General features: G+C 34.6%; 4 protein-coding genes across 10 annotated transcripts; 1 reads left to right on the top strand and 3 right to left on the bottom strand.

Annotated features, from left to right (window-relative positions):
• Positions 1-894: 894 nt before the first annotated feature.
• Positions 895-6583, bottom strand: LOC117919867 (beta-1,4-xylosyltransferase IRX9). Of its 2 annotated transcripts, XM_034837142.1 has the most exons (5): positions 6428-6583; positions 5677-5802; positions 2782-3469; positions 1885-2113; positions 895-1205 (listed from the first exon to the last, which is right to left on the bottom strand). In XM_034837142.1, exons 3-5 carry the CDS (start codon positions 3456-3458, stop codon positions 1038-1040), a joined length of 1074 nt encoding a protein of 357 aa, XP_034693033.1. In that variant the 5' UTR covers positions 3459-3469; positions 5677-5802; positions 6428-6583; the 3' UTR covers positions 895-1037. The 2 variants fall into 2 exon arrangements, with proteins under 2 accessions (XP_034693033.1, XP_034693034.1); XM_034837143.1 differs by lacking the exons at positions 5677-5802; positions 6428-6583 and having other exon boundaries at positions 2782-4703.
• A 244-nt stretch (positions 6584-6827) lies between these two features.
• LOC117919866 (elongation factor 1-alpha-like) lies at positions 6828-10076 on the bottom strand. The gene is made up of 3 exons (XM_034837141.1): positions 9974-10076; positions 8375-8856; positions 6828-8076 (listed from the first exon to the last, which is right to left on the bottom strand). Exons 2-3 carry the CDS (start codon positions 8834-8836, stop codon positions 7195-7197), a joined length of 1344 nt encoding a protein of 447 aa, XP_034693032.1. The 5' UTR covers positions 8837-8856; positions 9974-10076; the 3' UTR covers positions 6828-7194.
• A 2185-nt stretch (positions 10077-12261) lies between these two features.
• On the top strand, positions 12262-17881 carry LOC117919920 (pentatricopeptide repeat-containing protein At3g53360, mitochondrial). 4 transcript variants are annotated; one of them, XM_034837224.1, is made up of 5 exons: positions 12262-14902; positions 15592-15848; positions 16554-16845; positions 16950-17434; positions 17633-17881. In XM_034837224.1, the coding sequence occupies exon 1, from the start codon at positions 12490-12492 to the stop codon at positions 14755-14757; it is 2268 nt and encodes a 755-aa protein (XP_034693115.1). In that variant the 5' UTR covers positions 12262-12489; the 3' UTR covers positions 14758-14902; positions 15592-15848; positions 16554-16845; positions 16950-17434; positions 17633-17881. The 4 variants fall into 4 exon arrangements, with proteins under 4 accessions (XP_034693115.1, XP_034693116.1, XP_034693113.1 ...); XM_034837225.1 differs by having other exon boundaries at positions 15592-15622; positions 16554-17434; XM_034837222.1 differs by having other exon boundaries at positions 15592-15633; positions 16554-17434.
• A 585-nt stretch (positions 17882-18466) lies between these two features.
• LOC117921035 (DEAD-box ATP-dependent RNA helicase 57) lies at positions 18467-26009 on the bottom strand. Of its 3 annotated transcripts, none has more exons than XM_034838789.1 (12): positions 25912-26009; positions 25648-25747; positions 25440-25561; positions 25255-25346; positions 24463-24559; positions 24164-24244; positions 23854-24086; positions 21886-22080; positions 21547-21637; positions 20636-20758; positions 20104-20254; positions 18467-19137 (listed from the first exon to the last, which is right to left on the bottom strand). In XM_034838789.1, the coding sequence occupies exons 1-12, from the start codon at positions 25990-25992 to the stop codon at positions 18929-18931; spliced, it is 1575 nt and encodes a 524-aa protein (XP_034694680.1). In that variant the 5' UTR covers positions 25993-26009; the 3' UTR covers positions 18467-18928. The 3 variants fall into 3 exon arrangements, with proteins under 3 accessions (XP_034694680.1, XP_034694682.1, XP_034694681.1); XM_034838791.1 differs by lacking the exon at positions 18467-19137 and adding an exon at positions 19159-19428; XM_034838790.1 differs by lacking the exon at positions 18467-19137 and adding an exon at positions 19441-19741.
• Positions 26010-26130: the final 121 nt, after the last annotated feature.

Raw genomic sequence — 26130 nt, 5'->3', positions numbered from 1 at the left:
AAGAGTATAAACGTTTTATAAAATCACTATCAAACACACTTTTAAGTACTTTTTTCAAAAATCATTATAAGTGATTTTTCATATTTCTAAAAGTATTTAATAAATTTTACCAAATACCTAAACTTTTCTGAAAAAATACTTTTCAATCTAAATTTACTTATAATTATTGTCAAACGAACTCTTCATTATTTTTTTGCTACCTCAATCTAATTGAATCTGGTTCATCATGAACTCATCCACATCCACTTCATGTTTTAAATTTCACAATGTCAAAAAATTCTTATAAAAATAAAAACAAAAATTCTCAAATTTTACTCACCACTAAAATTATATTTATTGTTGAAAAGTTTGAGGGGAAAATAGAAAAAAATAATAATATATATATATATAAGAAAAGAAAAAATAAAAAGATTTTACAGAATTTTCTCTTATTTGGTTTTCCACAAAACTTAGGAAGAAAGAAATTAAATTATTGAAAAATATATTTTTCCTCTTTTTTTTTCTTTTTTTTCCTTTTTTTTTTCTTTTGAGAAAGTGGAAAGAAAAATTCATTCTAGAAACCAAAAATTATATAAAAATTTATCAAAATCACAACTTTGTTAGGAAAATTTCATAACATTGAAATGCATTCATAACAAAAGATTTAAAAAAATCTAAAAAATAAGACAACATGCCTGTATTCTTTCTTTTTTTCTGTCTGTTAGCTTTTTCCCTTTCATTTTTGCTTCAATAAGACAAAATTTTAATTTCACTTCTTTATTGAGTGATCAAATTTGAGCATTTCTTTACAAGATTAAAAAAGGATAAAACCTACCAAAATACAAATGATAGAATTTTTTTTTTTTTTTTTTAAGAATTTATGTTTTAAATGCAAATAATAAGAGCATCACAAAATTTCTAAAAGTGAAAAAAAAATATTATCAAAAAGGGAATTACAAAATAAAGGTGGGATTCTCATAAGGGATCATATATTTGCCTCTAATTTCAATCTCTGGTCCTGTGTATTTCCTTCTTGATTCTCTTTACTTGCTCTATGATCATCTTCTACTATCATCCAATGGAGTTAGTCTTTGATGATATCTTGGTATCGTCCCCACTGGAATATGCAGATTCCAGAGCAATATCCTGGAGCAATCCTCTTGTGGTATACCCTTCAATTTACTCTCATCTTCAAGAGCCACTTCTTTCACGAATTTGATGGAATTCTGTGGGGAAATAGGAGAAAGAAAATCTCTGTAAGTCACATTGAGAGGTTGGCCAAACTTTGTACTAAATCTGAATTTTTAGTTTAAAAAATGTAAGTAGCAGTTGGTTTAATGGGACCCCAGTTGGATCACTAAAGCTATGATCAGCTTTTCTGTATACTAAGGTTATGATATTCATGGGAAAAAATAATAAGTAGAGGAAAAGTGCTTTTGTACAGGCTTGCATGGATGCATTATTGCAAGGTGAAGAGATCTCAAACTTTAAGGACTTAAACCTTATAAAGAAATCCAGCAATCTGTAAAGATTACAAGGATGTGTCAGGTGATCAATTAGGGTGCAACTTGGACAGGCCAGTCCAATCCAATTCGACCTTTGATCGGGCTTAGACAATTATTTTTAATACTCGAGTTGAGCTTGAGTTAAGGTGTTTTCAATCTGAACTTAATTCAACTTGGGTTCGGGGTAAGGTTTGGATAATATGACTATGTATGAGTCTAACCCTGAAACAAATCTAATTTTTTTATAATATTTATAATTTCTAATACTTTGGACTTGGGTGAGCCACCAACCCAGCCCAACCTGCCAATTTCCAGCCCTACTGAATCTTGGAAGTGAGTTGAGCTAACTAACCATCTTAAATTCCTACTTTGCCCAGTTTGGGTTGGCATATGCATATACCTGTGAATTGTCCTGAACAGATGAAGGGCGACCCCATCTTTCTGGATCCCAAAGAATAGAGCTGTTGAATGAGAAGCCGGAAATATGAAGTGGGGATCTTGTTTCTGTTTCATTGTTCATTTTCTTTAGATGCCATCCGATGACTTGCGAAGAATCGCATACGGGTCCTTCCATGATCACCTTGTTCCTGTTTGCTGAGAGTGATGCCATTGGCCATGTCCCAAACACCCTGCAAATTCTCCATGTTAGTGAGGCTTCTACATCTACAAATCAGTAATATATTACTTTGGTTTCCAAAAAAGAAGAGTTGCTGATTAAATAATTGAGAAAATGAAAAGAAAGGGGAATACACTAATGTAGGAACTTGATTGTTTTAGTCTTCCCATTAAGTGTCAGTGCTTTCTAAAGTGAAAACATATGATATTGATATGGTACTTTTAAGATGCCCCAAACTATACCATGTAGCATTGTAGAGGAAGCTCATCCTCAATTCATTATGGATATAGCCTAAAAACAGGATGCAAAGCCTAACTTTTCCACCTACCTTTTTTTTTTCTTTTCCCTTTTTTCCCCTTTCTTTTTAAGGAAAAGTATTTTGCCACAAGATATAGTACCAGATTGTAAGTAATACAGGAAGTAGTTATGGTGATTTGCCAACTCTAAGAACTGTTTGGAGGCATGGAAAATAAAATAGAGCCCAACTAACTTCAGATCCAGACCAGAAAGAAAAAGAAAAAAGAAAAAATAAAACCCTCATGTTTGGTAGACATGCAGGGTGTTCACGGTTTCCACTCATTTTGTATTGAGATTTGTTTGAGAATTAAGGAAGCTTTTCATTCAGTGAAGTATAAGCAAAATCAAAATAAATATCAGCATGAGGGATAAGGAATTCCATACTCAATGTCTCTAATCTCATCGAAGAAGCGGAGATCATACACATTGGAAAGAGCAGCAAAATGAACGATCCCACTCAGCTTATGGTGCTCAATGTGACTGAGCGCAAGGTTCCTCTGATGATCCATTTCAGCTGCTGGCTCGGTGAAATTCTCCTTGGAAACCAAATGCCTATACATAATACCAGTTTTCCTAAGTATTTCTGAAACTTCAGAGGAATCTGTCTGTGCTTCCACTACAATCCACAGCAGTGGGGGAGGAACCAATCTTAGAGTATAAGCTAACCTCCTCAGCAAAACCCCCCGAGAAGGATCTTCCGAACCTGCCGGAGTAACAATAATCAGAAGCCTTCCAGGAACCAACTTGGGCTCATCTTCTCCTTCCTGCAAGCCTTCTGCAGTCTCCACTTCTCTAGACCTTGCCGGCACTTCCACTGGAGTTTCAGCCATCAAAGTCCTATTGCCATTCCCATCATTCGGTGTCATTGAAAGATGCAACATCTCAACTGGTTGGGGGGAAAACTGTGATTGATTCAATGCAGCAGCATTGCTAGAAAAAAATGAGGCCTTACCCGCTGGGGCAAACCCCATGAAGAAACCCATAACAAAGCAGAGAGAAAATTGGACAACAGCTTTCTTCCATAACTGAACTCTTTTCTTTGATCTCTCTGAAGACCCCATTACCAGATGAACTGCAATGGAAACCAATGAGCAAGATAGAGAGGTCTTAAGGCATGTTTATTTATGGTGAAATAATTTTAAAGAAGGGAGGAGATGGAGAGGTGTATGATGATGGAAACAGAGGAACTCAATTAGAATTGTTTTTGTGTGGAAGATGTTTGATTGGTGAGGCATTGCTTCAGAAGGTCTTCCCTTGAAGTATAAGAAAGATGGAAAGATACATGAAGGTCTATGAGTTGCTGTCTGCACCAAATAGTTGTTGAGATGCAAACCCATCACCTAAAACCTCAAGAATCATTGCATTAACCTACTGGGTTATGATATGTGTTTCTGTTTAGGGTTTGACTAATTCCTTTTATTAATCCAGAATTAGATGTTGTAAAACATCAATTATTGTTGCTCCATTAACTGTCACAACCATTCTCTATTTCCTCCTCCCAAATCTTCCAAGAATGTCTCACTTTAGAAACAAAATTTTCAAAAAGAACTAAAAAAAATAACAATGTTCAAAGGGAAATTATACTAGCAAATCTGATTTTGGGCGTTGGGCATTTTGAATCCTGAAGCGAGATATTGCAACATGCATTGAAACAAGACAACTAACTGGCAAATGTTCAAATTAGGGTGTGGCATGGTGGCATGGTGGGTCGGTCCAAACATGAAAAAAGGGAAATGATCAAACCATGGTGGAAGCCCAGAAGCACATAAAACACAAGCGAGAGGCTTTGGTTTGGGTGGATCTTGATGTTACACCAACTCAAAAACAGTAGGCACTGGTTGAATTTGACTTCAACATCAAGGATTTCGTAACAAAATTATTGATTACTTACTTGAATATTTGACAGGTTGTTATTTGGGTGGACCAACCCAGTCTTGAGAGGCTTGGGCAATACATTAGGGTTGAGCTGAAGTTGATGTTTCTCAACTGAAATTGAATTGGGATTCAGTCGACTCTTCACCCAAACTTAAAACGTCTCCAATTTCCTTCCGGGTCGGAGAATTTTGTCCAAAATTTGCATGGATGGAAGTTTAATAAAATAGAATCTACTCGGGAGTTGGAAGCAATTCTGTTTTTATTTTCCAATTGAAAACATATTCATGCTTTTGCTCCAGGTTTGTATTGAAACGCTTAATCCAGAATTCATATACAGTGAGCATGTGTTTGATGTGGGAGAATAGAAATGGGGATCCTCAGCATACTGTTGTAAGAAAGAATTCAAATATTTAAGAAAGCGAATTTTTATTTCCACCAGAGTTTATTTGGAAACAGTTTTTAAAAAATAATTTTTAAAAACAAGTCTAGGATGCATTTTAAGTAAAATATCGTTTTAAAAATGTTCTATTTTCAATCATTCTTCGTATATTTATATGACTTTTATTTATAATATTACATTTTTAACAATTCTCCGTATTTATACAATTAAATTTTAAAATAGCATGAGACAATATTTTATTTTTATAACTAATTTTCAAAATATTATTGTTTACAAAGAAAATATCAAAATTGAGTTTTCTATTTTTTTAAATAAAAAATATAGTTTTAAAACTAATTCCAAATGGACGCTAGATTTTTTTATTTCGAATTAAGTGGTGTAATTATAATCCAAATAAAATGACTTCCTTATTTAAATTCTTTATTCCACCTTTCCAAACAATGCCCTCCAGGAGGACAAACCTGATAAACTTATCAACTCAGAACTTGATTGACTTCTGACTCCGAAACTCTTTCAACTGATCGAGTTGCAGGCTCCGTACATTCAAGCACTGAGAATCTGAGGTGAGACTCATTCACTCTGACGAATAACGGAAGAGTTATTCAAATCTTTCACTAATTCAACTGTGAGAGAAAAAACTATGGCCTGTCTTCATCTTCCATCAAAACCTTTAACTTCTCCTCTTCAATTTCGAATTTTCTTCTGGGTTTTGGGAAGATAATCAACCAACCCTAACCCTAACCCTAACCCTTTCCTCGTTTGATTTTCAATTTTTAATATTAATAATATCCACTCATTTGAATAAACCACTTACGATTAATTGAGCTTTCTTTTCCATTTTTCTTTTTGGCCTTTTTATTGTTTTTGACTTGACTTAAGCGTCTAATTTCTAACATATGGTTATGAAGGAAATTTCTAGTTAAAGAATATGAAGAGTTAGGGTTTGACAAGTACAAAGAAGAAAGGAAGTGAGAATATTCACATGAAATGTAAAAGGAGCTTACCTTAAACAAGAATTCTAGCAACCGCATACTGTCCTGATGTTCACTCAAAATTGAAAATCCACCTGATGCTTCTGGAATATACAAGATTACTTTGCATATAAATTTTTCTGGTTAGGGGAACCTGTGCTGCTCTTTTAAGGGAAGACCAATCAGAAAGCAACTAGTGAAAAGTTTTGCACCATAATAATTTCATTAATTAAAAAAAATAAAAAATAAAAAAAACCACACATAGATTGGATTCCAATATCCATACGGATAAAGGTTTTTTTTTTTTTCACAAAATAAATACATTTTCTATCCCAAAAAACTTAAATTTGTCCAAATCGATAAAACTAATACAAATTTTTTAATTAAACTTTAGATTTAAAATAAAAATTTAAATTTTTAACTTTTTACATTCTATAAAAAAATAAATTATTCGGGATTTTATTATCTATACTTTTTCCCAGGTACTTTTCATTTTTCATTTTTATTATACAAAATAGATAATTATATTTCAACAACATGTAATTATATAAAATCCATAGTTAAATAACTAAAAAATCGTTAACAAAAAATATTAAAAGTTGAAAATTTTATTTTATTTAAAATTTAAATTTCAAAGTTTCAAAAAGACTTTTGCGTCAGGTGGTTAAACTTATCATTTTAACATTTTACGAAATCGGTGATGGATTAAAAACATAGATGATAAACAAATAAAAACGCAACCAACGGTTTTGTTTACTTAGAAACGCAAACCGATGATGCTCACCTCCACAAGCACAACCAGCCTACACGACAAACCCCAGAGCCCAATATTTTCATGAATTTCCCTGCTTATGATGTCAATATGAACTACCTCCTCAGATCAGCGCCTTTATTTCCCTTTTAATTGAGGCTCAAGGATAATCAAACTTCGGATCAAATTCTTCTTCAAAAATTGAGATTCAAGAGAACGAGGCTTCAGCCTCAGAGATTGGCTACAGATTGTTTTCCGCTGCTCTCTGAGATACATAATGATATGCTTGCATGTGAAAAAGATTTATATATACACATTATAAGAGGGCAAGAACCATGGGGCCGCCTGCTGAAATCTGTATTCCTATTCACTGGTAATGCTTGCCCCCTCGCCAAACACGGAAATGGATTACCAGAATTCTAAGACGAAAACAAACACTAAGCACAAACCTAGCACTGTAAAGGTAATTCAAGACGTACACCTCAAGTCTCACTGAAATGAAAACATCCAAGGGACCTCAAAACGTTTGTTATCCAATCCAAATTTGTTCTTCAACTAGAAACTAAAAACTCAGTTTACTAAAGAGGGGAAGCACAATATAACGGGTTTGTAGGTTTTGCCATTGCTTGTCAAGCCACTCAGGTTGGAACCTAAGTGCTCAACACCTCCACCATCCCCACAAGTGAGGCTAGAGTGCAGCAATAAAGGCCATAAAAGCCCATTGAGACAAAATTGACCATATAACTAAAGAAGACCATAGACACTACTTCCCTTAGCATTGGTTTTCTAAAACAAACCTTTCATTTCTTCTTGGCAGCGGACTTGGTAACCTTGGCACCACTTGGATCCTTCTTCTCAACACTCTTGATAACACCGACAGCAACAGTTTGACGCATGTCCCTAACAGCAAAACGGCCAAGTGGAGGGTACTCGGAGAAAGTTTCCACAACCATGGGCTTGGTTGGAATCATCTTAACAAATCCAGCATCACCATTCTTCAAGAACTTGGGCTCCTTCTCAAGCTCCTTGCCAGACCGCCTGTCAATCTTGGTTGTAATCTCAGCAAACTTCACCGCAATGTGGGAGGTGTGGCAGTCAAGGACTGGGGCATAACCATTTCCAATTTGGCCAGGATGGTTCATGATAATCACCTGGGCTGTGAAGTTGGCAGCTTCCTTTGCAGGATCGTCTTTGGAGTTAGATGCAACAAAGCCACGTTTTAGATCCTTGACAGCAACATTCTTCACATTGAAACCAACATTGTCACCAGGCAGACCCTCTACCAAAGACTCATGGTGCATTTCAACTGACTTGACTTCAGTAGTGAGTCCACTTGGCCCAAAGGTGACAACCATACCGGGTTTAATAATACCAGTTTCAACACGACCAACAGGAACAGTGCCAATGCCACCAATCTTGTAAACGTCCTGTAGTGGGAGACGAAGAGGCTTGTCCGAGGGCCTCTTGGGCTCGTGAATCATGTCAAGAGCCTCAAGGAGGGTAGGGCCCTTGTACCAGTCAAGGTTTGTTGACCGTTCAATCATGTTGTCACCCTCAAATCCAGAGATTGGAACAAAGGGGATCTTATCAGGGTTGTAACCGACCTTCTTAAGATAGGAAGAAACTTCCTTCACAATTTCATCATACCTGGACTTGGAGTACTTCGGTGTTGTCGCATCCATCTATATCAGATCCAAAAATAAAGATTTAGCAGGAACCAGACATGAAAACATCTGATCACCAAAAAAACATGCACATAGGCTAAATTACAAAAACCTGATTCTGTTAAACCCTGGATAACAAAACGTGGATTGACAAGCACTACAATATATTCCATCTATTGGCCATTAATTCTATGCCTCATCACAGAGGGTTAAGGAAAGATCACCTACAGGAGCAAATTTCTGTTTGTTTTGAAATGTAAAAAACCATGCCATAAACGGATTCCAAATGCAAGGAGCAATAGTAATAATGCAATACCTTATTGCAACAGCAGATCATTTGCCTGACACCAAGGGTGAAGGCAAGCAAAGCATGCTCACGGGTCTGACCATCCTTGGAAATACCAGCTTCAAAACCACCAGTGGTAGAATCAATGATAAGCACAGCACAATCAGCCTGTGAGGTACCAGTGATCATGTTCTTGATGAAGTCACGATGCCCAGGAGCATCAATGACAGTGCAGTAATATTTAGTGGTCTCAAACTTCCACAAAGCAATATCAATGGTAATACCGCGCTCACGCTCAGCCTTGAGCTTGTCCAAGACCCAAGCATACTTGAATGATCTTTTATTCATTTCAGCGGCTTCTTTTTCAAACCGCTCAATAACACGCTTGTCAATACCTCCAAGCTTGTATATCAAATGACCAGTGGTGGTCGACTTTCCAGAGTCAACATGACCAATGACCACGATATTAATGTGAACCTTCTCCTTACCCATTATAAAATTTTAGCAAGAATCTGAAATTCAAATAAAAGAAATTAAAATAAACATAAAGGGAAGAATGCCGCTCCACACTCAGCAGAAACATAAATAACAAGAGAAGAAAAACAGACCAATACAGTTGCAAGCCTCAGCAAAATAAGAAATCACTCAAACATGAAGCACATCTCTAACATCAACCTTCATTACCAAAATTAGTGAATCGAATTACTTCCAAGATAGAAGAATTTCCACCCAGAATCCTTAAATAAATCATCACAATATGGGCCAGAACAATCAGGCATCCCAACAAACAATATTCTGCCTTTGCCAACACCTTTATCAGAAAACAATTCCAACATTAGCACCTACTGCTAACTCAGGCTTGTTTTCTTACAACCCTCCCAAAACCAAGACATAATTACTCGGGCATGGGCGCATATATTATGAGTAGCTGTCTCATGAATGTCTATACCAATCTAGAAAATAATCTTATCAGCAACTCCAGTTTGTCTTAGATCTAGAAAACACATAAATAATCTGGCAAATCAATTAACAGGGTCCATCATATATCATTAAATTAAAAATAAAATAATAAAATAATCATCCATGAAAAATCAGCATATATGCTCATATGCATCCCAAGAACAACACGGATGAGTAAATTTCCTAAAATGGGTAAACAAATAAGACACACCCAACCAACACCTTGGTCATGAATTGCTATCAACACAAAATTACAAACGTACTCAACTAAAGCCATACCTAAATCCAATTAATTTTCTATTAAAGAAAACAGAGATTTCCCAATCCAGGAGTCCAAAATGAAGAATGAAAAAAACATATAAATATTTTCAAAACATGAACACTATAGATCAAAACCCATCAGAAATTTACAGTATTAAAATTCAAAAATCGAATCGAATCAGGATGCAGATCAAGATCACAGAACAATCAACCGAACCATATAAAAACGCAGAAAATTTATCATAAACCAAAAAACAAAACTAGACCACAATCTTCAATCTCAAAGGGATCAAACACACACCACTAAACAGATCAATTTTTCACCTAATCGAAACAAGGAAAACATATAAGAGATGACAGGGGCATGATGAGTACATAATTAGATCGATAGAGAAAGAAAAACCGAACCTTTCTTTAGGTCGAAAATGGCTCTCTCGGAAAATAGAGAGAGAGAGCGCAGAGGGCAAAGGCACGAGAGGGAGAAGAGTGAGAGGCTACTTCACTTTATGTACCACTATAGGTCCATGGTGTGATTAGGGTTTCTCTCTGAGCCGTTGGATTGAATAATCCAACGGCGTCAGGGAAACCCTATGTCATTCTTGGAGGTTTAGACGCGAATCGAGACGTCCGTCAGCGTCATTACTCCATCTTTATATTGGAATTCCTATTTTAGCCCTAGATAGGAATAAGAATAGGAATGGGTGTCACATTCCATTTCCGTCTGTTTCCATTTCTGCCGACTGCATATTCGTTCGGGAATGCCGATGACATTGCAACAGCTGAAAAATCATCATTAAGTTAAATTTTTTGTTTTTATTAATATGTAAATAGTGTTAAATTTATGTATTTTCTATTTAAATATTATATTAACTATTTTAATATAAAAATTAATAATTTGGAAAAAAAAAAGTAATTTAATTATGTCCAAATATCCCAAAATATTATAATTTATTACTATAATAAAAATTTTATAATAATTTCGAAATTATGAATTTAGGATTAAAAAATCTGTTAAATTACTAAATATAATTCATTATTTTTTTCTAAATTTGGGAAAGAATATTAAATTCTAAATTTTTATTTTTCAAAATTAATTGGAATTGTTAATTTTAGTAGATATTTAGATGCCTAAATTATATATTAAAATTTTTAATTAAAAAATCATTTATATTCTAAATTTTAATTTTAGATAATGAATTTAGAAAAAATTATGAAATTTAATTTTGTAATGAATTTGATGAATTATGAACCAGAAAAATGATGGTAAAGTTTTGGTTTCATTTCTAGAATTTTGTAGATTCATTTTAAAGTGCATATGAAAATGATTTTACAAAACGGTTTATAGCATTTTTATTAAAAAAATTCAAATATTAGAAAAATAAAAAATCTTATAGTATCACTATCAAATGGGTTCTAAATGATTTTTCAACACTATAAATGATTTTTCCATTTTTTAAAAGTGTTTTCTAAATTTTATAAACATATAATTATTTTTTAAATACTTTTTAAGCTAAAAATGCTTCTTAAAATTACTATCAAACGAAAATTATTATATAAAAGTAATAATATATATTGTGTGTAGATATGAATATTTTTTAAATATTTAAAATTTAAATAACCAAAACATTTTTACTTCTTCAATTTTTTAAAATTTGAAAGAAAGGTTTTTTAACTTTTAAGAAGACAAGGTAAATTTATATTTTTATATAAAATTTTATTTATTTTGTATAGGAATTTTTAAAAAATAAAAATAAAATTAAGTAGGATTTCTAAAGGTGAACTAAATCATTTCATTAAAAAATAAAATTCCAAAAATTCGTTTTTTCAACAATTAAAATTTTGTCTTAATTATTTTTAAACCCAAATCAAGCAAGAATTAAAGGAATTGCATTGGACAATATAATAAAACTCCTTCTTTTTTATGGACTCATTTTTCTTTTATTTTCTTTCCTTGGATAATCATGATAAATTTTTTTTGAAGAATTTATAATTTATTTTATTTTGTTTCTTTTTATTATATTTATAGAAATGATAATTCAAATTTTTTTTTTTTTTTACATTTTACTTTTCCTTCGTATTTTTTCTCGTCCATTTTTTTTTCTCTCTCATACGTTTCAAAAATTAGACATAGCATTAACGTCCTAAGTAGAGATGGAAATTGAGAAGTGCAAATTTTTTTGAAAAAATTATACTTAAAATAATTTTATCAAACCAACTTGTAATTTAAAAAAAAATTATAAAAGATATTTTTATCACAAAAATAAAAAAACTTATTGTACAGTGATTTTGAGTCCATTTCACATTATTTTTAAAATATTTATAAATAAAAATGAGATATTTGGTAAAATTTAGAAAATATTTTTTAAAATATAAAAAAAATAGAAAATCACTCCATGTGTATTTTTGGAAGTGACGATTCCACTCAAATAATTTTGTACAGGTTTAGTGATTAAAAAATTTAAAGTTATTCTATAAAAAATAATTTTAAATTTATGATAATTTGTATCAGTTCGATTCTACCTGCAACACATCTTGTGAAAGAACGTGGTGTAAAAAGTTTAGGGCAAAAATGTTATTATTATTTTTTATTTATTCTTCAAGCAACTTTTTTTTTGGTAATATATATATTTTTTTCTTGTTTTTTGGGAAAAAAGTTCAAATATCTTCCCACATTTTTTCCTTACAATCCACAATTTTTGGTCTCTCTTTTGTCTCCCTCATTTTAGTTTCCTTTTTCTTTTTCTGCAATTACTCCCAGGAACCAAACAATCTATACGCACTGCCTTGCCAGAAGTTATTAGTGGATTTGCCCATCTTTGTCAGCTAAACTTCACCAAACCTTTATTTTTTCTTTCCTTTTCACTCCCAGCAAACAGCAAAATATACTTCTTCATTTTCCTGCTTTCCTGTAAATTACTTCTTAAATGATAAAAGCCTTAAGACCCCAGGTGGGATTTGCTACTAATAATGTTAAAGAAACTGTTTTATCAAAGCTCAGAGCTGAACAGTCGAGCAACGAATACATAACCTCCCTCTGCAAGCAAAAGCTTTTCAATGAAGCTATCAAGGCATTTGAGTTCTTGCAAAAGAAAACGGGTTTTTGTTTAACACTTAGTACTTATGCCTATTTGATCTCTGCCTGCTCTTATCTGAGATCTCTGGAACATGGTCGAAAAATTCATGACCATATGCTGAAATCCAAGTCTCATCCAGATTTAACTCTTCAGAATCATATCCTTAACATGTATGGGAAATGTGGGTCGTTGAAGGATGCTCAGAAGGTGTTTGATGCCATGCCTGAGAGGAATGTAGTGTCGTGGACCTCGGTCATTGCTGGGTACTCTCAAAATGGTCAGGGGGGTAATGCACTGGAGTTTTACTTTCAAATGCTGCAGTCAGGCGTTATGCCGGACCAGTTCACGTTTGGAAGCATAATAAAAGCTTGTTCGAGCTTGGGTGATATTGTGTTAGGGAGGCAGCTGCATGCCCAGGTCCTAAAATCAGAATTTGGTGCCCACATCATTGCACAGAATGCTCTTATTTCAATGTACACAAAGTCTAACCTGATTATTGATGCGTTGGATGTGTTTTCTCGGATGGCAACAAGGGACCTGATCTCATGGGGTTCAATGATTGCAGGGTTTTCGCAACTTGGTTATGAGTTAGAAGCATTATGCTATTTTAAAGAAATGCTCCATCAGGGTGTTTACCTGCCCAATGAGTTTATATTTGGCAGTGTTTTTAGTGCTTGTAGTAGTCTCTTACAACCTGAATACGGAAGGCAGCTGCATGGAATGAGTATAAAATTTGGGCTTGGGAGGGATGTTTTTGCTGGATGCTCACTTTGTGACATGTATGCAAAATGTGGTTTGTTAAGTTGTGCAAGAGTAGTCTTTTATCAGATAGGAAGGCCAGATTTAGTTGCCTGGAATGCTATCATTGCAGGGTTTGCTTATGGTGGTGATGCTAAGGAAGCCATAGCGTTTTTTTCTCAGATGAGGCATCAGGGATTGATCCCAGATGAGATCACTGTTCGTTCCTTACTTTGTGCTTGCACAAGCCCTTCAGAACTTCATCAAGGTATGCAGGTTCATGGATATATTAATAAAATGGGTCTTGATTTAGATGTTCCAGTGTGCAACACTTTACTGACCATGTATGCAAAGTGTTCAGAGCTCCGTGATGCAATTTTTTTCTTTGAAGAGATGAGATGTAATGCGGATTTAGTTTCTTGGAATGCAATTCTTACAGCATGCATGCGTCATGACCAGGCTGAAGAGGTTTTCAGATTATTAAAACTAATGTGTATTTCTCAACATAGGCCTGATTATATCACTTTAACTAATGTATTGGGGGCTTCAGCAGAAACTGTTTCTATAGAAATAGGGAATCAAGTACATTGCTATGCTTTGAAAAGTGGGCTTAATTGTGATATTTCTGTCACAAATGGGCTGATTGACCTGTATGCAAAATGTGGATCCCTTAAAACTGCTCGTAAGATCTTTGATTCAATGATAAATCCTGATGTTGTGTCATGGAGTAGTTTAATTTTGGGGTATGCTCAGTTTGGATATGGAGAGGAAGCTCTCAAACTCTTTAAAACAATGAGAAGGCTGGATGTTAAGCCAAACCATGTGACATTTGTTGGGGTTCTTACCGCATGCAGTCATGTTGGACTGGTGGAAGAAGGGTGGCAATTGTATGGAACCATGGAAAAGGAGTTTGGTATTGCACCAACCAGAGAGCATTGTTCTTGTATGGTCGACTTGCTTGCTCGTGCTGGATGCTTAAATGAAGCAGAGGGTTTCATTCATCAAATGCCATTTGATCCAGACATTGTGGTGTGGAAGACACTACTTGCTGCCTGTAAGACTCATGGGAATGTTGATGTTGGAAAGCGGGCTGCAGAGAATATTCTGAAAATTGATCCTTCCAATTCTGCTGCACATGTGTTACTCTGCAACATATATGCTTCTAAAGGAAATTGGGAAGATGTTGCCAGATTGAGGAGCTTGATGAAACAAAGATGTGTCAGGAAAGTTCCAGGTCAGAGCTGGATTGAGGTTAAGGATAGGATCCATGTTTTCTTTGTGGAAGACAGTTTGCATCCAGAAAGAAATAAAATATACACAATGCTAGAGGAGTTGTTGTTGCAGATGCTGGAAGCTGGTTATGTTCCATTTCAGAAATAGGCTTGGGGTGAACCATTGCATTGAAGAAAAGAAAATTGAACATATATCCATATGTTTCGGAACATGGAATGAGACTCCTGGTTTTCTTGGAGTGTTCCAGTTTAAACCTGGAATTGATTCAGTCAATCATGGACGGTATTTAGGGGTATGTTTTTCTTCATAATTATGCTATGTGTTTCTCTATTTCATTTTTCTGTCACTTTTAGTTCTGCTTTCCTGGGAATTTGTTCAAATTAAACACTTAGTGGAACCAAAACTTGAACTTCTACATTTCTAGCTGAATAAAAAAATATTTTTTTTGCATAGGATCTGGCACAAAAAAAAAATGTCTTATCATTCATGTGAGACTGGGAACAAGCATTTGATATACTTGTAATTAGCACACTCCACACAAGCACACTGACTGAGACCAAGTGATCAACAACCTCATTCAGCATCTATAATTGGTGCTGGATGGTGTTTACTTAGATGGACCTTAGCAGCATTCACTTTTGACTTATAATTCTTGAGTAGACTTTTCTAGAGTTGGATTATTTTTACTTTATGAGTGAGAGCATTGAGGAGAGCTTGATTAAAGTTTTAATGATATTATTAAAAAATTAATGGCAAAAATTTTTAGGCAACTGTTTCAATAGTTTGTTTAATGCTAGGATTGATCACTAGTGGGGAAAATTTTGCCACCAAATGAAAGCATGGAGCATTATTGCTTAAGTAGCTCATAAGCAGCAGTCTTACTAATTAAGGTTTCCAATTTGCTTTTGTACACACTAAATCTATGTACTGTTTACAGTGAAATATATTGTCTTTAATTTCTGAGACTTTCTTGGTGTGTAGGTAAATCAGTTCATCAGGCACTAGCAAGAAGGTCAGCATAAGGTTGCAGATATTTTCTCATAAGCATTATGTCCTTTTGTTTATTTCTTGATTGAGCCTTTCATTTCAATTCTGCCATTGCCCGATGTGTTGAAAATTGTGATTCTTTATACCGGACAAATATGGAGTAAAGGAGATGAATGGAAAACAAAGGCATTGTTTTGACCCAGGGAGAAAGGAGGGAAGAAAAGGCGACAATTTTGTCTTAGTCAAGAGAGGTAGGCATACACCATTGTGGTAAATGGAGAAATGGAACAACATCATTTTGGCTATTGGAAAGAACTAATTTAGAGGTATGGAAAAAGCAGCATGAAGTCATCACCCTAGTCAAAGGAAAAGTAAACCTCTCCATTTCATCCAACATAGAATTGAGAACCCCACTGTTTCGAGGTTCAGCAAATTCAGAATCTACAAGAGAGTTGTTTTAGAAAATGGATAAACTTGGAAGATGGAAAAGTAAAAAACTTTTCTCATAAAAAAAAGTAAACAACTTCATTTTGGCCAAGGGTAAAACCATATAGAGCGGAACAATGTCATTTAATCAAACGAAGGCGGATAAATTAAAGGTAAATGTGAAAAACTTGAACAATGTCATTTACTTATCTGTATCCACTATCCATAAATCTGGAGCATATGAACGAAGTTATAGAAGTACCAACATTTCTTATGAAGTCTCACTATTTAAATCATGGCCTATGATTTGATCATTGACCGATGCCTTCATCACATTTATATCATGTGGACAAGTTTATTAATAGAAGAAACTAATTTGTAGGAGAATGTGACACAGGCATGATCACAAATGCTTTTCATTAGATTTACTATAACTCTTCGTATTACTGTTGAAAGTTCTATATAGGAAAATGTATATTCTTTTGAATTACTAGTAACTATGCTTATCACTTTGTTTTCCTGAATTACAGTTGGTATATGTGAAGCAAATTGATAGAGAAGAAGAGGCATGCTGTTGTAGTTTGAGCAAAATCAAATTTCAGTGGCATTACCTAAAAGATGTGAGATTTAAGGCTCTGAAGGGTCTGAAGATGAGAGGATTCTTGAGTGAAATACCACCTAGAGGCATTCCTGACTCTTGTGAATGGTCAAGAGTCAAAACTGATAATTCATGGAAGTGATGGCGAGGATAGGATGAACCGTAAATGGAAGTGGGGATTATGATCTCATTGAAGAAGTAGGTTGGGTGGAAGACTCAATGATGTATGTAATATTTGCTTGTTATCCCATTTCCCTAGAAGTAACTATCTTCCCAGGATTCCTACAGTTCTTTGGTTATATTTTCTAACTAGAGGAAGTTCATGCAGTTGCTACTTGCTAGTAAACAAGCCTCGGAAGCTACTGGTGAACCATGTGGCTAGATGCATGACATCAAAAGAAACACTTGCACATTTGTGATGTTGGGGCTTTGGTTGTTACCTTTTGATCGTCTTCCAATAATTAAGGCATTAGCACAGAACATAGATCAAATTATGCAAAGCATATATAAACTATTGGCCTCTGGAAGTTATCCACATTGATCCTATTTTGGGCTAGAGTTCCAGTGCATTGCAGACATGGAGGCTATCAAATTTGACAAGTAACAATGCATCTGCTGCATAGTGAAGGTGGTGCCAAAATAGAGCCCTCAAAATCAGGACTCACTACTTGTGTAGGTGAAAGCAGAGGTTGGGTTGATTCATTATTCATCTCATTAGAAAGATGTTGGACAGTGTAGTAGAGATAACCAGTAAAGGAATTCAGCAAGGAAGAGAACAGCTTGGAACAATGCTTTTTGATCATGCAATGCCAGGTTAGTGTTTTTTTTCTCCTTCTATTTTCTTGGCAGAAAAAATAGAAATGCTGGTGGAGGTCATTGCCTTCTTCATATTAGGATAGATATTTTGATGGGAAAATGTTTTTTAAACTCGCCATTGTTGGCTTTTGAGAGGAGGGTCTCACGTTGGGTGCCTAGATAATATATAACTCCATGTTCTTCTCTTGCTCACAGATGTTAGATTTGCTAAACATCCGGGTTGTCTGTTTTTGGGAAAGAGGGGAGACGACACAGGCGCCAAATGATTTTTGTAATTGCGTCTTTTTATGAAGCAGTGATAAATTTTTGAATTGGAAGGTTGATGACACTTTATTATATACGGTTATACTGGCAAGTTTAAAAAAAAAATGAAAATAAGGTCTCTGTTATATCCTGAATTGAGAAGTTCAGACTTTGGATTAAGAATTTAATGAACATTTGATCCACGTGTACAGGCTTTGTTATAATCAGAGATGAAAGGTGCATATAACATTTGTTTGTTGCATTTTCTGGGTATCTGGAGCTTATGAAATATGAATCAAATTATGTAAGAATCAGTCAGCCCAACATTCAGGTCCATTTTTTATGAACTACAGTCAACTTTGGAGTAAGCTGAATTGCTAAGCTTGTAACGTGCCTAGCCCAAACTCGATATTCGAACATGCCACACTACTAAATGCAAGGTCGTATTTGTTTTTTTAACTGAATAGAAAAAACCAAATATTTCAGTTCTTTCTATTCGACTAAAAATAACTTATTGATATCAAACAACATAATTGATAACAAATAATTATATTAGTTAATATCAAAAGGTTATTTTTGACTAAATAAAAAAAAAAGTTGAATATTTTGATATAATAAAAAAAAAATCAAATATTTTGACATTTTCTATTCAACTAAAAAATAACTCCACTTAAATTAATGAGAAGGATTTACAGTGAAAAGGGAATATTTCAAAAGATTTTAGGTATGAATAGAGGTTTTGGTTAATGAGCAAAGGGCGAATTAATTGAATTCTCGTCACAAAGATGCAACAATTTTCCTTTTTCTGTTTGGATCATTTGAATAATTATAGAGGCAAATCAGAAGATTGGCCAACGGTTTTTAACAATATCGTCACTGTAATTGGCCAGTTGCCACTTTGCTGATCATTTTGATCTGGGAATGATCCACAAAGATCCGGAACTTGGACATGGTTCCAAGCCACGCGTCCTCAACTCTAAAATGTCAAAAAAATGACTAATACAATCTCATCTCCCTCTTGCAGGGGAGAAGAAACAGCAAACTGAAATCACAAAAACCTAAAACAGTTACAACAAAATAGGAAATTTTCTAGTGGCCTTGCTCTTTCTGATCATTTGGCCAAGTAGACAGATAATCTCCTCGCGCCCTTAGTATTTCAGATCTTTTAGCCAGGTCAATGTAGAATCTCTTTGCAGCCTTGGTCTTTCTCATCTTTCGGCTTGGTGGATATGGAATCACTTTGCAGCCTTACTCTTTCTGATCTTTTGGCTTTGTGGATATAGAATCTCTTTGGGGCCGATGCTTCTTCCACTTCAGTTTGGGCAAGGCCATAATCCAAGACGGAACCTCACAGCCAGAAGCTGCCATCACATTTGCTATGTTCCGCAAAAATGGAACATCATCTTCTGTGTAAATAGTAATAGCCTCTCCTGTCCTTCCTGCTCTGCCAGAACGACCTTTTTCAAAAGATTAAAGAAACTCTGTTTCAGTGACTAGACGAAAAATACTCCAGCAAAAACTGTACAAAGGTTACTTTTAAAAGATTCAGCATACACCCTGAACAATGTATGTATCAAAACTATTTGCAGACTAAGACATTATTCGTTAGGGGAGTAAATTATTTGCTGACTCATGTAGAATAGAAAACAAACATCCTGAAATAAACTTCAAAAATAGCTCATCTGTAATTCAGTAGATCAGCTAAAAGCCTTATCTTTTGTCATTCCAAGAGCAGTTGTTCATGGTTGCTGTTAGGAAATTGGAAATCATTAAAAAGGGGGTAATATGAAACATAAAAACGGGAATTCAGTGTTAGAATTCAAGACTTCTGATCCAAATTTTGTAAATTATATTATTTTTCCGTTGTTATTTTATTGAAGCAATGACTAAGTGTCAAATTTTTGAGAATTTTATAAAGTGCACAGAATTTTATACATGAACTTGATACATCTGGGAACATATTATTTGAACTAAAACAATGGTAAATTGAAATAAAAAGTCTTGTTACATTGCATGCTTTAAAGAACTGGTGCATTACAATCATTTGTTGCCATTCTGTTTCTGGTAGAAAAGAAGAAAACTATATTAATCAATATTACAGGTAGATACATATGGACATATTTACACCCCTACAATCCTATTAACAATTATCTCCGAGCAGAGACTCCACTGTATATGAACAATTTTATATCCACAATCGAGGCATTTGACACATCCTCCTCACTTCTTTATAGACAAACATACAACATTCTCAAGTTATTTACAAATTTTGCATTTTTAAATTAGTCATTGTTTATGTAGCTCATTAAATTTTTTTTATAGAAAATGTTCATCAACCCCATTTACTCTCCATCCACAACAATGATTTAATAACTATACCTACATTAAAAAAGCTAGGATCAAGGGGTGGTTGAGAAACATACCAATCCTGTGAATATATGCAGCAGGAGAATCTGGAAAGTCATAATTAATCACACAGTTAACGCCTTTGAAATCCATACCACGAGCAATAACATCAGTTGCAATCAAAACCCAAGTTTTCCCGGCTCTGAAGTCATCCACAGCATTTTCTCGCTGTATTTAAGTACAATCAATTGGCATAAATTAAACATGAGGGTAAAGAAACTTGGAGGGATAAAAATCATGATTTATATCAATAGGCAGCTGAGTAGAGAGACAAATCTTTCTGTGTCATTCAATATTAACAAATATGATAATAAATAATATTGACATAACACTGATGACAATAGTAAAATAAGACCAAGTGAAAATGTAGCAATAGATGGTCCAGAACAATTGGACCAAGTTTCTTCTTTCCATGACCACTGGGCATGTACAGGTTACGTCTAAGAACTTATCAAGTTTTGACAGCTAACACTCGAGGTTTATCTCTTTTTCTGGATAGGCAAAAAGAATACATTGGTAGAAGTATATACCAAATTGACAAGTAATTACCTGTGATTGGGACAAATCAGCATGGATAACATCAACTCTAATGTCATCAAATGCCAGTTCCGTGTAGAGCTCCTTTGCACGTTCCTTGCTTTGGACAAAGAGAAGAATCGGTGGATTCAAACTCTAGCAAAAAGTGTGACACACAAAGGAATTAATTAATAAATTAAATATACTCCACTTGAAATTAGTAATAGGGACAATCTAATTAAAAAATGTAAATAAATCGCAGAGTCAATCCTACGAGAAAGAGGATCATGGTCAATAAGTTTGAACACAGCATTATGATCATAATGAGCATTTAAATGGTATGTCAGTACATTGTTGAAGGACATTTCTGTCCAAACACAATATATATCCTCTCATCATGAATATACCACTCATAACCATTACCATAGCACTTCCATAAAAGATGCACACCAACTAAATTAATCAACCAGAGTGAACTCATATTATTAAATGACTTCTGACAAGAATAATGCATCAGGAATATGATCCTAGGACCAAAAGCAAACCATCAATATTTATGCCCTTTCTATTTTTTATTTCAACCAGGAATCCCCTTTTTTTTTAGTTTAAACATAAATTTTGAAATCTCAAACAACCCTTGCACATAGTTTGGAATTCCAGACAGGGAGCTTGATTAGACCTCTCCCTGGAATGGAAAGGGACTCTATACCTTACCCCATTGTTACCAATGGCTTAGTGACCTAGTCCGACAAAGAAGCAATAGAAAATCCAAGCAAGCTCTTTAGCCTGTATCTCCATTCAATCTACAGGCTTGAAATCATAGTTCCAGTTCGATTATTTTGATTTATTTGCTATTTTTAGTACATAATCTATCAATAATTTTAATGACATATAAAAATTGCGAGATGGATCAGCTTTCCACCACAAGCATGTCAGCAGCATACCTCTGCAAAGCTTTGACGAAGAGCAAGAAGCTTCCCTTCTTCACTTCCAGCAAACACCAGTTTTTGCTTTATAAGTTCAGAAGCAGAATTCCTGTTCAAAATTTCAAATGAGCACTGAATTAATAATAAAATGCAAACAAAGCCTGCAAAAATTGTGGAAGAATATTCATCAAAACCATTCCATTCCATTACCAACAAACCAAACCCAACTCCTTCCCCACAATCACGACCCCTTCCCCGTCATAAATGTAAGGGACCACACAAATGTTTTCAAGGCATGATAAACATGATGCACATCAATGGAATTACAACTTGCTTTAGTGGTAAAGAGATCCATACTTCCTGCCAATGATGACTCGAACAGCATCATGCATTATTGTGCGAGCAAGCTCTTCAACAAAATCAGGTAAAGTAGCACTAAACAATGAGCGTATTATTGAGGGATTTGAGCACGCTTTGACCACGGCATCAATCTGCTTCACCAAGCCAAGCTCAAACAGTTTATCTGATTCATCCAGGACAAGATACTCAACCCTGCACAAAAGCAAAACTCAAGCAGGAAGGCAAGTTAGTTCCAATTTATTGTGCAATTTTATTTGTTTATGTTGGTTTTTCTTTTGATAGGCAAACAGACAGAATGCATTAAGAGGCACCTAGCAAAAGTAGGGAGTGCAACCAATTTATTGTGTCAATTGAATGCTGGTTCTTCCCACACGAGCATGGACAATTACTATAAATGACCTTCAGCAATTTTTTCAGTCCATTCTTCTTAAGAAGTTAGATATCCTAATTATTCATAATTCACAAGGACCATGATGGTTCTGAAATTTCCTTTGAATGTAACAAAACAGTGTTCTACAAAACAAAACCCTGATCCCTGAGATATATCAGAATCAGCAGCTTCAGTCATGATACAATCCATCACAAACAAGGAGTAAAAAGTAATGTCTCCAACAACAGTTCCCAAGTATTGAAAGATACTTTGATGTGTCATGATAGATAGCACCACGCAAAAACTTCTGTATTTTGTTTCTTTCATTCTTTATTTTCCAATAAAAACATGAAAAGGAGACATAACAGGGCACTGTAAAAGTGCATGTCCTAAAAATAAGTATGATAGCTATTCCATTCTTTTTCCAACAAAAATAAATAAACATGTAAGTCAACTCCAAGTCCACTTGTAGCAGGTTTAGTCCCTTTAAGCTCAAGTTTTAAAGGAAGCTTCAACGTTATAGAAACCTCAACCTAACAACTGTCACTCTTAACTACCCAGGTTGAGTTGAGTCATTCCTTCTTTGCCAATCAAATCTATTAAGGGTTATATCCTCCATTTACATCCTTGTGATCATATCTTTCAATAGCCACATCCCCTGCCAGATCTTTGGACATCATCCAATTTCTCACTGCTTCTACCCATGTCCTTTTTGGTGTATTTATTGTCATCTTAACTTCTTCAAATTTGAATTAAATTACTCCTCCATGCCTGTGCATTCATAGTCTTCATCACACAGCTCAACCATCTTATATGAGTTTCCCTTATGTTGTGCCACCCCTACCTTCTTATAGATGTACTTGTTTCTTATTTTAATCGTATTAACATATTTGATTTATCATCCTTTTTCTGCTATTTTTTTAAGTATTTTGTATCTTAACAGCCTAACATTTTATGAAGCACAGTTAGTTTTGTAGCTGTACTACAGAATTTCTTTTACTTGGAAGGTTAACTGTAGCACATTACTCCAAATGCACTTCTCTGCTTCACCCATCCTACTCCAAGTTTCATGTTTCAGCATCATAGCAATATAAATATAACATGACCCAATCATTGGAACAATGTTCAATTTTGTAGTAACAAACCACCAAGCAATGCCCACATCTGAAGTTGAACTAATTTGCTATCATAATTATTTAGTAATCATTGTTTAGGAATATATCAAATAACAAGAAAGAGCACATTATAAACAACAGACCATTATATATACACACACATACCACAAAAAAAAAAAAAAAAACAAACAAACAAACAAACAAAAAAAAGGAACAAAGAAACAGTTTTACCCCCTTTTTTGCACTCTTTTATCACCCAGACAAATGGATACTATGAAACACTGTAATGGGCACTTCAGTGTAGTCTAATGTGCAACCTCTACTTTTCATTTCAATACTTCAAGAAGGGTTTTTCATTTCTTTGCTTTTGATGCAAATATCGCACAATCATTCTGCATCAAACTTCATCATGTTCATTCTTTTGGTGTTTCTAACAAATTGAGGAAGTTTGCATCAACAATACATTAGAAATCCACGTACCTGCTTAAATCGAGCTTTTTTTTGCGGATAGCAGACCGCAGGCGCAGAGGTGTAGATATGAGTATATCACAAGGCAGTTTTGAAATATCACCACTTCTTAAAAGTTCTTTAGTCAATAACTTGATGTAAAATTTCTTCCCTTTAGCCAATTTCTTGGACTCTCTGGCTGTCTGAGCAGCTAGCTCCCTTGTAGGACAAAGGATAACAGCCCGGATGCCATCCTTTGATGCATGCTGATTGTATGCAACTATCATCAGAGAAATTCAAGCATTGATCTTCAACAAAGTAATTGAAAGACTTTAAACAGTACCTTAAGTTTCATAAGCATTGGACACACAAAAGCCAAGGTTTTTCCAGATCCAGTAGGAGCACAAGCAAAGCATTCACGTCCCTAACACAGAACAAAATAATTGTTAGGAAAAGAAATAAGAACCAAAACACCCTGAAAACACTAAATTAGATAACTCATATAATCGTATTAAAGATCTAATTAAGTTAAAGATTATAAAAATCCAATTTTTGGGATAACCCAATGCACCTAGGGGAGGGTGACTGGATGGAAGAAGTAAGAAGAACTAAAGTAAAGTTAGCATAAATGGAAGACCATACAGATAGTAGTACTGGAATAGCCTGTCTTTGAATTGGTGTTGGCTCTTTAAATCCAAGTTCCGCCAAGTTGTGCAATAAATATGATTCACATCCATATCTGTGAAATAACCAAATAAATTTTTATGTTGACCAAAAACTACAACTAAGTAACATTTTAAGAAGTAAAAGAACACCATATAGGTAGAAGCAATAGTCTTCCAAGGTGAGAGTCAAAAAGTTGGATACACCAGGGATGGAAAAGAAAAAGGTTAAAATAACCCAAGTCAACTTGATTTATTTTCCATTGTGAATAATTTAAATACATAGAGATGTGAGCCAACAAGTAATTAAACCTAGCATCCATACAGGTTTTGCTGTGTAGAAGATGCTCCTAGTTCCAAATCCCCCATACCATCTTATATATGATCAAGTGTATAATTTTCAAGAAAAAAAAAAATTCTATCTTAAATTCACTTGACATACATCTTTTTTAAAAATACAAAGAGCAGCAATGATATTATTTAAATGTTTTTTCTTTTATAGGCATTATTTATAGGAAATGCTTTACAAAACATATGTGTTCCAAAGCCCCAACACCATCCTATAAAAACAAAAATTTCCACCAAAAAAAAAAAAAATTCTATCTTAAATTTTCCTGAATCATCTTTCTGAAAAGCCAAAGAGCAGCATCAATATTATTTATACGAAATACTTTACAATGCATTTAACTGTGAAGCAATTTAAAGCAAAAATCGATATCATATGCGCATGGTGGTCCAAAATTAAGAACTGTGAAAAAATAGAACCAGATACCTTGAGCTCAACTCTGAAAAATTCTCCAAGGGAGATGGAACATTATTTCCAGAAATATGAATGTTATGCTTCTTCCGCAAAAGCGCATCCCTCTGAACTCATGAAATAAGAAAATTTTTAAATCGAACTCAAACAAAATAAAAACAAATATGACCGGAACCAATAATAATGAAAATAACAACCACCTCAATTTGCCGATTGAGTTCCTTCTTTGCTTGAGAAAGTTCGCTTTTTTCCTGGTCATTCTGCTGGATTCCTTGAGCGGATGATTTTGAAGTCTTGAAGACATTGAATCCTTCTACAGGATCTGATCCGAACACAAGTATAACAAAACACATTTATTTAGTAGGAAGTTGACAACCTTCACCCTCATCACCAACACCGATAACTTACCCGCAACCGTTGCCTTCCGCTTCCTCTTCTTCACAGGCCTTGCCCCCTCCTCTGCTTCAGATTTCCCACTCTCAACCAAATCATCACTCTCTTTTTTCTCCTAAACCAAAAAAGAAAAAGGCAAAAGTTGGAATTAAAACAAGTCAAACAAACTAAAGCTTCCGCTCCGCCATTGATCAAATTTGGACTTCATTAAAAAATTTCTTAAAATTTCCAAGGTTTTCCGAGCAACCAAACTGCGAATCATTGAGAAGAAAACCCTACCTTAAACCTGGCGAAATCGGCGGCGAACTTCTTTTTGTCGAAAGTAATGCCGGAGAACAGAAAAGAGGTGCCTTTCTCCATCGCTGCAACCTTCTAAATTTCCCTCTAATTCCAATAACTAATTAAAATAAATGAAACATACGAAAACCTAGGGTTTGCTTTGGTAGCCAATGGAAGCGTGCCACGTATGCACACAATGCAATGCATACATTTTCTGCT

Source organism: Vitis riparia, chromosome 8, assembly GCF_004353265.1.
Source record: "Vitis riparia cultivar Riparia Gloire de Montpellier isolate 1030 chromosome 8, EGFV_Vit.rip_1.0, whole genome shotgun sequence".
Taxonomy (NCBI): Eukaryota; Viridiplantae; Streptophyta; class Magnoliopsida; order Vitales; family Vitaceae; genus Vitis; species Vitis riparia.
The sequence above is the reverse complement of the archived record's forward strand: the minus strand, read 5'-3'. Positions and strand labels throughout refer to the sequence as shown.